General features: G+C 49.6%; 4 protein-coding genes across 4 annotated transcripts; 2 read left to right on the forward strand and 2 right to left on the reverse strand.

Moving 5' to 3' along the window:
• Positions 1 to 167: 167 nt before the first annotated feature.
• ASPBRDRAFT_131579 (F-box protein) lies at positions 168 to 1,334 on the forward strand (the record flags this gene model as incomplete). Its single annotated transcript, XM_067618340.1, has 1 exon — positions 168 to 1,334. The coding sequence occupies one exon, from the start codon at positions 168 to 170 to the stop codon at positions 1,332 to 1,334; it is 1,167 nt and encodes a 388-aa protein (XP_067476424.1).
• Positions 1,335 to 2,970: 1,636 nt separating this feature from the next.
• On the forward strand, positions 2,971 to 3,560 carry ASPBRDRAFT_295785 (uncharacterized protein). The gene has a single exon (XM_067622676.1). It carries the CDS (start codon positions 3,072 to 3,074, stop codon positions 3,489 to 3,491), a length of 420 nt encoding a protein of 139 aa, XP_067476425.1. The 5' UTR covers positions 2,971 to 3,071; the 3' UTR covers positions 3,492 to 3,560.
• Positions 3,561 to 3,630: 70 nt separating this feature from the next.
• ASPBRDRAFT_198735 (uncharacterized protein) lies at positions 3,631 to 8,859 on the reverse strand (the record flags this gene model as incomplete). Its single annotated transcript, XM_067621235.1, has 4 exons — positions 3,631 to 3,701; positions 3,771 to 4,037; positions 4,248 to 5,197; positions 8,669 to 8,859. 4 exons carry the CDS (start codon positions 8,857 to 8,859, stop codon positions 3,631 to 3,633), a joined length of 1,479 nt encoding a protein of 492 aa, XP_067476426.1.
• Positions 8,860 to 11,060: 2,201 nt separating this feature from the next.
• On the reverse strand, positions 11,061 to 12,085 carry ASPBRDRAFT_32899 (mitochondrial 37S ribosomal protein uS9m; the record flags this gene model as incomplete). The annotated part of the gene is made up of 2 exons (XM_067623062.1): positions 11,061 to 11,152; positions 11,224 to 12,085. 2 exons carry the CDS (start codon positions 12,083 to 12,085, stop codon positions 11,061 to 11,063), a joined length of 954 nt encoding a protein of 317 aa, XP_067476427.1.
• Between the last annotated feature and the right edge of the window lie 323 nt (positions 12,086 to 12,408).

Consider the following 12,408-nt stretch of genomic DNA (forward strand, 5'->3'; position numbering starts at 1 on the left):
ATATTTCCGTTTCTCGAAATTAGGAAGGATTCCCTGGCTCTGCTGATGTAAGTGTGGATATTCTCCGTCCTTTATATACAGTAGTAAGTAGTATATAACTACACTGATTTATCCTCTCAGTCTTGCTGAAGCGCCGACTTTCTTCCTCTTCCATCAAAGAAGTCATCATGAGTCCGTCGATGCTTGTTTCTTCCCCCCTTTGCACCCTGCCACCTGAGCTGTTGCTACTAATCAGCGCTTGCTTGGATTGCTCTGCCCTGTGTTCTTTCCGTCTCACCTGCAAAGCCATATACAGCTGGACCTATCCTCAATTTTGCAAGTATCTTGAGCATGTAACAACAGACCTGTCTCTAACCTCCCTTCAGAGCCTGGACGCACTATCGCAGAATCCACAACTGTGTCTCCTCGTCCGATCATTAGATATCGAAACCAGGGATGATGATATCATAGGATCGGGACTTACGTGGGAACATCACCGCTCCGGACTCCTTGTTGTTCCACAAGAGTCTATTCAACGGTGGCAGGAGGTCTTATTGCGCCTAGTGAATTGCGATTCTTTTGGCCTGATCAAGGGGGACACGCCAGATGGTTCCGCCACAACCCCTGATGATGCAATTACAATCCTGCTCAGCATTGTCATTGCAATAGAGCGCCCAATGCGAGAGCTTAGTATCCTTTCACTGGACGGGCTCGACCTGTCCCGCGTTGACGAATGCCTCCTCCGAAATTTCAAGTTCTTTACTACATGCTGTCCTAGTCTGGAAGCCCTAACCTTCGGATTCAGTGTGGAAGAAGCCAGGGAGGTTGTTTTTGTGGTACGTCTCATACAATATGCGGAGACGAGCCTCCAACGACTTACAATTGATTTTTTCCTCGGCGAATGCTCGGCGCATCTTGTGTGTCAGTTGTCTTTGATGACACGGCCTCCTTTAAGGCTACAAGAGCTGAATTTGATCCGTGACCACGTATTCTCAGACCAATATTTGATCAAGCTTCTGGCCTTCTTCAAGCGAACCTTGACCAAGATAAGTTTCAGGTCTTTCACAATTTATTTTGGAAGTTGGGCGGTCCTATTAAAGACCCTTTCCAAATTTCCATCACTGGCCGAGATTTCCATAAGTCAACCGAGTAGATATACGGTGCAGGGGCGATGTGATATGATACATTTTCCTGCGCTGTTGCGGGACCCTATCGTTGATCCTGTGCTGGGGACAAAGTTCTCTTACACTTTCGAAAGGCCCCCAGGAAAACCCGCAACAGTGGAGGTCCAATATTCCGGTCCTAGTATGGACATTGCTTTACAGAAGTTGGCCGAGTCTGCAACCTTTATGTAGGGTTAGAACAGCATCTCGAACAGTCCCATTGCTACACTATCGGACAAATTACTGCTATTACACTGCTACTGCTACTACTCCGACTGCTCCGATGACGCCAGGTCCTGAATTGTGGTACTATCCAGGGTATCTCCTGAAGATAGATATAATATTCGAGACTATTCGAACTGTAGCAAATAAATGAATGAAATGCATTCACATTCAGAAGGGTGAAACAAATACCATACCCTTTTCACCACTACCACCACGACGATCCTTATCCTGCTTTCAGTTTCGCAAGTACGTAGAAAGTAACAGGCAGTATTATTTTATATTATAGCCTCAGGGCTATAGAATAATGTATGAGGATCCACTCTCCAGAGCTATCCAGATTTACATCACTTCTCAAAATCAAAAGTATATTATTGACTAGTTCTTCGTATTCCCTATCTATTCCCAAGATAGTAATGAGATAAACTTCTCTACCTAATCTTCTGACTCCTACCCAATACGGAAACCAGCTCAATAGTTCGATGAATTTTATATTGTGTATTCTCTTAGTTCAGTTACTGGTAGTTAACTCCTAGTAAATACCAAATGCTACTATATATCTACTTCCTATTCCATGATATATAACCCATACTATTATGAACCAATAGAACTAAAATGGTACCTAACCTTCCTGACACCCCTGCATTCGATCCTGATCCGTCCATAGCATGCTAGGCTACTCCGTTCCTCCTAACTATACTATCGAAGTAAATAAGTAAGTAAGCAACCACTATAATCTCACACTTTCTGCCCAACTGATACTACTATCAACAGCCACTAATAAATAATACTGCCCAACGACGACCCCCAATCCCCAGCTGAACATAACTTACACAAAAGTACAATGTATGTGTGTATGTATGTATGCATGTATGTATGTATGTAACGGGGCTATAAAGTTTTCCACTACTGCAGCTCTTCCTTGATCATGGATCATATTCGGGTCAATCCCTGCGAATATATGACGAGTATGATTCTTTGACGATTCTATGAGCGAAGGACTCAAGGAAGGAAGGAAGGAAAGGAAGTACCTTGCATGAAGTACTACGTGGTTATTGATTGTATGATGATCTCACGCTGCATATGTACGTCGATGTGCATGTCGTGCCTTGCTTGCTTGCTTACTTGCTTGCTGGGGTGCGTCTGCAAAATCTAATCTTACTTCCTTCTTGTTCTGTTTGTTTGTTTCTCAAGTGCCGTTGATAGGATGGTTGGGCTGCAAGCTAGATTTAGGAGGTTGTTGCTCATAGGTACTAAGTACTAATAATAGGTTTTATTATAACTACTAAGTTGGGTATCTTAAAGCCTTAACTAATACAAAGGAAATCAACACAAATGAAAAGAGGACACTATCGTACAAGGAATTGAAATCCCTTCCATCCGATCCGTTGAGGCGATGCCAGGCTCTCAATGAAACGGTAGAACAATCGAGAACCTCAGCCCCGGTCACAAGGCCTGATTGTCCATCGTCGTCGGGCATCCATCCATCACTACTCGGGGTTTGACCGAAGATAGTAAGAAGAATGAATCTCTGGTCGCAGGATCCGGTCCGGTTCAGCCGCACTTAAGCCATCACATAGTGTCACACACAGCTGCCAACAATCTTTATCCCAACCAAGTAAAGCAGTCCAAACCTCATTCCAGGTCTATGTCCTGAAACCTCATTGCGCCCGACCTGATCTTTGCCCCCCTAAATGCGAAACAAAGATGTGGAGAGTTCATAACCCTTCAAACGCCGACGGGAGAACAAGTAGCGCCCTGTTGGTTTCTCAGATATTTTTTTGTTTGTTTGTAATTTTTCTTTTTTTCATTCCACTCTCTTTCCCTCAGCTGTCATACCCAATTTCTTCCCTGCCAATAGGGTGGAATCCTGAGCCGGGAAATGATCTGACACGAGAGGCCAGCATGGAGTGGGGGCGGTGCCTGAACACGCCCGACGTACCCAAAACTGTGGAAGAGAACTTTGGGGGGGTTACCGACGGCCTGGTCAAGGAAACGAAAGAGGAAAAAGAAGACCAAGGAAAAGTCGTAAGCCACGAGTCGTGGCGAGGCTTACTCGGACGCCGCGATCTATCAATCGATAGTCCGCGCTGGGCGTCGGGTTGGCTTTGCTCCCACCCACACTAGACTAAACTAGTCCCTGCGTTAGGGGCCCTAAAGCCCGCCACCATCACAAAAGTACGATCCAGCCGAGTCTGCGCCAGGCGTCCGTCCAGCTTGCAACTCGGTTATGCGCGCCCCCAGGTTGTTAGGGCTTGAATGCCCGTCATCGCGACGCAGTTTGGGAGCGAAATACGTCCGGTCGGCCTTCGACAATATCCAGACATTGGCCCATGACTGTCAAGCGTGTGAGAAACCCTTCACGGTATATTTGGGAAGAAAGTTTTTGAGAGAAGAGTAACCTACTGGAAAGGATCTCCTCCTCCCAAATGCCCATTTGGTAATCAACTAGCCCATGGGGCTCCATCCGATCGCAGAATTGGATCAGCTCCTTACCCATATTGTCCATCGCGTCGCCACTGAGGAGACTAGTTTGGGGCGGCTGGCGACCGGTTTGCAGCAGTTCCTGGGCAAGATCTTTCTGCTTCTGGCATACCGCTAGCCAACAAATATTGAAATCATTCCAAATCTGAAGTCGATCCGCATGTAGCATTTGATCATCCCGAAGGATACCTAATGAGAAGACTCGAATATTAGCCTCAAGGTTCACAATCTAGTCGCTCAAGCTCTGGTCTCGCCCTGTGCGTCGAGCGAGTGCGAATCAAGTACCATGCTTTTTTAAGTATATGCAGGTAGTGACCGGGCCAGGAGCTAAAGAGGGGGGAAGGGTGGGTAAGGAAACCCATTGGCGTGGGAATCGGTGAAAACGCTAAGGGGACATACCGAGCTCCCGCGCATTAGTCACAAGCCACTCGGAGATTTCCAAGAGTGATCTACTAGCCTCTACCAATCGGCCGGCGCGCGTACTATCAAATGTCTCACGCAATGCTCGTTGGAACTGGGCATACGCTTCCTTCAACCCAGTTGACTCGGACCCCACCCGGGACGGTGATTGTAAGTGTTGTTGTTGTTGTTGTTGCTGCTGCTGCTGCTGTTGTTGTTGTTGCTGCGACGGCGACGGAGGCTGCTCCAAACGTCCAGACGCTCCCACCGGAGTCAGTTCGGCCATAGCTGCAGGAAAGACGTGCGGAGCGCTCGAGCGTCCAATGGCGCTGGCTTGGTTATAAGCGGACAAAGGGAGCTGCGATGACAGGTAGGGCGGACCCATGGCCGGTACCCCTGTGGCCGTCGGTTCATTTGGAGGGAAATATTGTGAAACACCAAACTGACTAGACAGTGCTTCCATCGCTGCAGATTGCCGTGACGGGTATGGTGGGACGAGCTCGTACGGGGCTTGTCCCGGGTCCTGCTGGCTGAGGTTGTATACCATGTCGGAGTCATAAGGAGCTAACGGCTGGTGTACCGGCTGATGCTGGCGCTGTTGGTCGCGCAACGTCGGCGTGTATGATTGCAACTCATCCCCCTGCAGCGAACCGCCTTGAAAGGAAGTGTCGGTGTATGCATAGTCCAGGTACGTGGGCACTCGAGGACGCCCGGTAGCCTGAGAGGGATCTCCCCTTGTGGATGACACCCCGGTCTGCCTGAAGCGATCCGCCGCGCGGCGGGACATGCCAGCTCTGGTCGCAAAGCGGGTGTGAGGATCATGCTGCTTCATGCGCCGGATCTCGCCATCCATACCCCCACGCACTGGATCGAGGCCGAGAGACCAATGCGCGAGTGGGGAGAGCGGCGGGCTCACGTAGGATTCCAGCTTGGCGGGAGGCAGCGATCGGCTGTTTCTTTGAGTAGGAGGTGGGATGTTCTAGCTTATTCGCTCGGTGGCTTTTCCTGCTAGCAAGGAATTGAGATCCAAGCCAACAAGAATCGCAGGTAAGCGCGCGGAGGGTCTCACGGTTTCACTTCAGCGCAGGGACGCGGGTACAACCAGCGCACGCGATCTAGATAGTCACCCACCGATTAGTCGTCGCAAAACCACAGGAGTGCAGATATGTACCAGTAGGGGATATGTGTTTATTTTAGATGATGTGCGCACCTTGCAAAAAAGCCAGAAATCTGTTCTAGACGGTTGTTTAACCCTTGAACTGGGTATGAATCGCACCGCCCGGGTTCGATCTATGTGAAGACTGGGATGGCGCGGGGGGGAGGACAAGCGAAAGGAGGGGTTATTTCTAACCCACTCAAAGGGAGGAAGAGAAGTCCGATATAGAATAGTCCACGAGACGAGGACCAAGACTGATAGGATGATGCCAGGAACTGGGGGCCTAGTGGGGTCGACAAGGGAGGGACTTGGGATACGATTATGCCCCAGATCACTGTTGAAGACCAGTACTGACTAGGGACAACTTTTGATCTTCTAATCCAAGAATACACAAGGGACAGAGGAGGAGAGAGAAGAAGAAGAAGGAGAAGAAGAAGACAACGTCGACGACGACGAAAGAGAAGATGAACGAGGCCAAGTGAGGAGGGGAGAAGTGGGGGACCAGCGGACCGGGAGAGGATTGGGATGCACGGATTACTTATAGCATCGAGCAAACCAGGCTGATGGAACAGCAACTGGCCGGAAGATCCGCAGGGAATTATTGGAAAGCCTCTGGGGCCGGTCGATCAGGTTAGTCGGGATGGACAGCAGGAAACCATGAAACAGAAAAAAAAATAGGTGTTGCCAGTATCAAGTCGGGTCAGATCAGATCAGATCAGGCCGAATCAGGTTGAGTCCGAATCAGTCAGTCAGTCCAGTCAGTCAGTCATGCTTCTAGTTGGTTTTCCCCCAGTGGGCACCGAACAGCCCAAGAGACAGGCTGAGAGACCCTCCTTCACGCGCACATAATGGACCCATCCGAGGGACTTGCAGACCCGAAAAAAAAGAAAGAAACGAATAAGACATCAGCAATGACTAGAACGCGCGAGAAACGAGGGCGAAAAACAAACGAAGCCCACCGAGATGGTAAAAAAACCCTGGGATGGAGGAAAAAGAAACGAGGGAGCGCAGACTAAACCAGCAATCAAACCAGATGCAGGAGGGTTTATTTTTTTCTTTTTTTCTTTTTCTTCATTTTCCCTCCTGCCATTTCCCTGCAGTGGCTTTTTTTATTATCATTTTTATTTATTTCATTTTATTCAAATATTTTTATTTCTCCGAATATGAGTGGAGACTGAATGACATTTAGATTTGATGAACAATAATTTTTGAAAACGATAGCTTTTATTCTTGAAATTTCCATATTTTGTATTTTGTCATATTTTATGTGAAGATTTAGGTTAAAAAGGTTAGGGGATGTTTGTGTTTTGGTCACAAATAGATTGGTTTGGTGAGCCTAATTCGATTTCTGACAACGACAGTAACAGTAACAACAGAAGGAGGAAAAGAATAAGCAGAAGCAGAAGAAAGAGCAAAGCATGCTTGTTTGCGTGGTTGATTCTTCCACTCCCCCTTTTCTTTTCATTATTTCACTTCATCTTCCTTGGATAATCCCCTCCTCTTTTTCTTCCCCAAAAAATCCCCCACCGCGGCTAGGAAACTGACTGATCCATCCAAATGGGACGCACTATGTCCCAAAACGGGTATCAGTCAATGGTTCGAACCCAGAATGGCTCCCTCTGCTGAACTAACTGATCAGCTCATATTCCTTCTGCGGACCAATCCACCGGGACGATGGTCAAAGGATGCGAGAAGTTTACGGGATGGTGGGTGGTGCTGAGACAGAAAGGTGAGAGAGTGAGAGTGAGAGAGAGTAAGAGAGTATGTGGAGCGAGTGGGAGGATCACTAGGATCACTTCATAGTTACGATGGTGGCCCCCACAGGAGCCGCCTCAGATCCATCGCATTCCTGCGAAAAGAAACTAAGAAAGAAAAAAAAAAAAAAGAAAAGAAAAGAAAAAGAAAAAGGAAAAAAAAAAGCTGGGAGCCAAGGAACTTTGAAATCGTGCTGAAGATCAGTCAGACACGAGGCGCGGGGCTATTCGGGGTTGAAAGTACCTGCTCGAACGCGACTCAGTAGCATCTACATCCCTCATATCACACTACATCCGTTCATGCACCCTGCCAACACTTCTTCATCTCGCTGCCTGCTGTCCCTCTGATTCTTTTCTAGAGCATCCGATTAAGGTTGATTGCCGCCAGGGGGGACGACCCATAGCTACATAGTCATACATAATGTACTGACCCAGGTATGGATCCTCCAAGTACTATTTAGTACCTACTAGTCAGGGACTAAGGCCGTCTAGGCTAACCTCAACTTCTCACTTTCCAACACTACTGAGATTCCCCGGTCCTCATTCCAAATTCAAGGATCCATCCCCTCACTCCATACTCAATGGATCGATTGATCAATTGATTGATTCCCACCTGCTGGGCCGACTTCCCCGAACAGCCTTTAAAGTCAACTTTAAGCCCTCCCGAAACGCTATTTGAGTGATCGGCTTCTGGTCCATGCACCGAACCGTGTACCAGTCTTCTGGATCGGGGTTCGCAAGCTGGGGAGATCTACGCCCATCTGGCTTGAAAAGGAACAGAACAAAAAAAAAAGTATATTGGAAAGCAGCCGAAGGAACACTCAGAACAAGGCAAGAAGCAGTACTACTTTTGCGGTCCGGTTCCACGGAAACCCACCGCCATGACCACTGAGCTTTACGAAGATCGGCTTAGAACCACGGGAAGAACCGCTTTCTGGGATTAGACGACACCGGGGAGCTGGATGGTGGATCAATCAGTGCATTATCGTGTACCAAGATGCTTTAACGCAACGAATTGTGATGCCCCAAGCAGTATAGTCGTAAGTATGGAGTACTGGGTCGGGAAAATAATGGTCTTTGCATCATGCAGCCGGCCAGCTACCACCTCCCAGCACGGTCCAGGTTTCGCAGGACTTTCTGTCGATTGTTGCAGACCTCTGCTTGGTCCCATTCTAATCAAGGATCTCCCTACAGCCACTCAAGTCGCTCGATCGATGGCTAAAGTCAATGATCGTGCCGTGCCTGGCTAAGCTGCCGGGTCGCACACCTTCCGGCCTGCTGGGAAGGTCGTGCACCTCCAGCGACCAATGGAGGCCACGCTTGTCGGGAGCAACAGGGGGGATCTGCAGCACTGCAATTGGAGCAAGCTAACTTTAGTCTGCAGCGCAAGGAAACCGGGCTGTCTGACCTTATTCCTTTTCCTTTTCTTATTATGGCTCAGAAGTATTCCGTTCTATTTACCAATTGTTATCTGTCATGTATTTTGTTTGTTATGTTCGCACTACCTGCACCAGCGGAGCGCTAAGTGGTAGGGCATGACAGGGAAGAGCCCGGCGTGCACTAGAACGGCGTCCGAAGAGCCGGCGCCGCTTTTAGGGCCTGTCAGAAACTCAAGCCAGACCTGGGGGCCGTGATCCCCACGCACGCGCAGAAAGTACGGTGTCTCCACGTAAGGAGATTCCAAATCATGGGTCCGAGTCATCTTGAGGGATATACGGAGTTCCTGGGACATGAAATCCAAGGTTCAAGAGAATGAAAGTGAGGCGGGTCCAGCCTCACCACTCTCACACTAGATTTCGGGATCGCAGTCATCAATCGACCATCACATCCTTTTAGTGGCTATTCAATGATGATCGTCAAGTCCAGGACAATGGAACAGGCGACATTCGATGGGCTTGCCTCGTGCTTGTTCTGACAGCTGCTCCTCGTGCCAGCCGTGGATCCGAGTGTCCTGTCACTATTTCTTTAAAGCCGCTGACTCGGGGGGCTAGTTAGTTAATTACAATCAAGCAGGCAAGTACAGCAGTATAGTAAGGCGCCCTATACGCCGCTAATTTCGGCGATATCTGGAGATGCCAGCTCTTCGGTATCAATCGGAAGCTTGTCTACACAAAGTGCATGCGCATGATTAATAAACACACCCATTGGTAGAGCTGGAATGGTCTGGTGAATAATGGAAACAATGAATTCCAATTATCGACCTATCTGCGAAGGGGTCATAATGCGATTATGGGTTGGCCTATTATCTCCACCTGGTTCGCACATCGGCGGTGTGCTCATGTCCACACACACACACACACACACACATACAAGACCACTTCCCTCATTTCCCCTTCACAATTCCTCCGATATAGTCAGCAGTATTATCGATTACTATCAGCATCACCAAGGCAGCTCTATTCCTCTTTCACCCCATAGGTCCGCGCAGACCGATGTCTGCGCCGTCTGTCCGGCTTCCACCTTGTCCAATTGGTCGCCCAACTAACCTGTTGCTCCCCTCTTCCGCCACACCCTGACGAATACTCTTAGTTTGAGATCTCGATCGCATCGTCCAATAGAGTCACTTTCAGGATCCCATGACTTCCCGAGACACAAGGGCGTAAGATGACGCTGGCCATGACGGCAACAGCAGCAGGCAGATAGATGCTCGCCCCAATCATGATGGAGGGAATTCCCAATCGAACGGATGACGACACAACCAACCACACCCATTCGATGAAAAGATCCGGGCGTATACTATACCTTCCTATCGCGTCGTCCGGGCCCCGGGAGTAGAAAGAAAGAAAGAAAGAAAGAAAGAAAGAAAGAAAGAAAAAAAAAAAGAAAAGAAAAGAAAAGGCTCATCCCATTCATGATCTGGAGCCTCGCTTCGCCTTCTGTGTTACCACCATCAGGTTCCAGCCTGTCTCCTCTTTTGGAAAAGAGGAAAGGAAGTGGAAGGAACAGAGTGCCGTCAAGCTCAACATCATCCTCCCTTCTTCCCACTCCCCAATCAATGGAGCGCGCCACGTTATGAATAGTCGCGTCCTGGGATTCGACACTACCGACCGCTTGGGGCTCCCTGTGTAACGAGAGATTCTGGTCGCTACTACTATTATCAGGCTGGATTGGATTCCGCAAAACCTATCTAGGCGATCATAAATCTCGCTAGCTAGGAGGGTGAACTACTACTCCGTACTACTAGCTTGGGACGTTTTCGTTCTGGTAATATGATCTTCGGCGCCCTTTTTCTCTAAAGGCTAACGGTGTTTGCACCTACTGTAGAATACTAGCTATACTATGTACATTTTGGTCTCGTTGTGGTTCCCTTCCCCCCTTTTACATTTCCCCCATGTCGACCATGGGTCTGGCCGTCCTGGTGTCCAACAACTTCCCCTTCTTCCTCCCCCCAAAGCTACCCCCTTTGTCTGGGGGGGGAGGTGGGGGTGGTGGACAAGACGGCCGGAGGAAAGAGAATCATTTTCCTTGACCACAATCCCCCAAGTACTGTTGGACAAACAAGTCACCCTCGGATAATCCTCTTAGATAGTCAACGGGGCATTTCTACCTCGTCCAATCATGCTCAACACCCTCCGTTGCACAGGATGGTCTACACTATAGTTTCGGTTCAATTGTTCAACGCCAATAGTTACATGCTTGTCGCCGAGAACATGCAGTGTCGTGTCCTGAAACGAATCCTCGTGACACCGGGTTGAGATGCTTGCAATACAGGATATACTTTCGTCGAGAATCACAAGGCCAAGTGGAATAATACAACCAAGGAAATTAAAGGGGGGAAAAAAAGGGACAAACATGAACAGGTAGAGAAACAATCCCTCCAAAGGCCAGAGAAGGGGGGGATAGGTAAAAAAAATACAGAGGGAGGGAAGAAAGAAGTTGGGCGTAAGATAGGCAGGTGTGCTTTCACCGCTTGACCCAAGTGGGCATCTTGCGGGCCTTGACATGACCGGGCTTCTTTCTCTCCACACGACGGGCATCCACGGTAACCACACCAGCTGTAAGCAAATTAATCGGTCAGCAATTATTCGCACCATTGCCCAATTCGTCGGGAGTCGGAGATACGTACCCTTCCGCAGGATAGGCTTAAGAGCAGGTTCGTGAACCAGCAGAGCCCGTGCAACAGCCAGTGTAATAGCCTCCGCCTGGCCGGTCACTCCTCCACCGCGAACGGTAGCCCATACGTTATACTTGTCGAGCCGTGACGTACACCGAAGAGGCCAGACGGCACTCTCACGGTCATGTAGACGAGGGAACGCCTCGTTCAACGTCTTTCCGTTCACCAACACTTCACCCTCACCCTCAACAAGGTGCACCACCGCCGAGGACGCCTTGCGCTTGCCCTTGCCACGAGCCTTGCCCTGTTGATCCACGGTGCTGGGAGCGGGCTTATTTCCGTACGGGTTACCGGGACGGAGGAAGAAGTTGAGAGCTGTACGCACTTCCTCCGGGGCAACCGTGGGGTCAATGCGGTTGAGACGCTGCAAGAGCTTGATGAGGCCCTTGTACTTCTTGGTCGGGACGGGCTCGCCCACGGCATCACGGAACTGAAGCAGCTTGAACCAGGCCATCCTGGGGGCTTCACTGGGAGACACCGTAGGTAACGAGGCATACTTGGCCAGAAGGGCTTCCAGCTTCAGCATGTGGTCGAAGAACTTGGGACTGCCGGAGAAGTAGGCCGGCGACACGGGGATAATGCGGGCGGGCTTGGTTCGGAATTGGGAGAACTCAATGGGAGGGGCAGCAACGGGTTGGAGTTCTGTCGCATAGCTGCGGACATTCTTGCATTGCTGGAGGAGAGCCGGCGTGGAGGGAGAGGAGACCGGGGATGATGCGGAGATCACGGAGCGCTGGAGAAAAGGCCGCAATTGAGCAGTTCGACGGATGGAGTGCATGGCGTGCACAAGGCCATTGGGGCTTTGCCAGGCCATGATGCTGCAGACCGGCTGGCAAAGGGAAGCCTGGGGGAGATGAGGTAAGAAAAAAGGGCGATTGGGAGGAGGGAGAAAGGAGGACGAAGAACACCAACGACCCAACCGACAAGATTCGCCTGACCTTCAACTTCTTGCTATCCTGAGGTTTTTCGCCGGAGAGATCACGTGCCCACGGCAGCAAAGGTTGCTCCGGCGCCGAAGCGGTCTGATTCGCACAAATTTGTTTCGAGCCCCTCGACAGCTGCCGCCGCCTTTTTTTTCTTTTCCCCTCCCTTTTCTTCTCTTCTTCTTCTTCCCTTTTCTCTTTCCCCTCTCCATCT

This window comes from Aspergillus brasiliensis (genome assembly GCF_001889945.1).
Source record: "Aspergillus brasiliensis CBS 101740 unplaced genomic scaffold ASPBRscaffold_11, whole genome shotgun sequence".
Lineage (NCBI taxonomy): Eukaryota > Fungi > Ascomycota > Eurotiomycetes > Eurotiales > Aspergillaceae > Aspergillus > Aspergillus brasiliensis.

Excerpts from the sequence above, each read along its gene's own strand:
- ASPBRDRAFT_295785 (XM_067622676.1), top strand. The coding sequence starts at position 3,072 with ATGTGGAGAGTTCATAACCCTTCAAACGCCGACGGGAGAACAAGTAGC.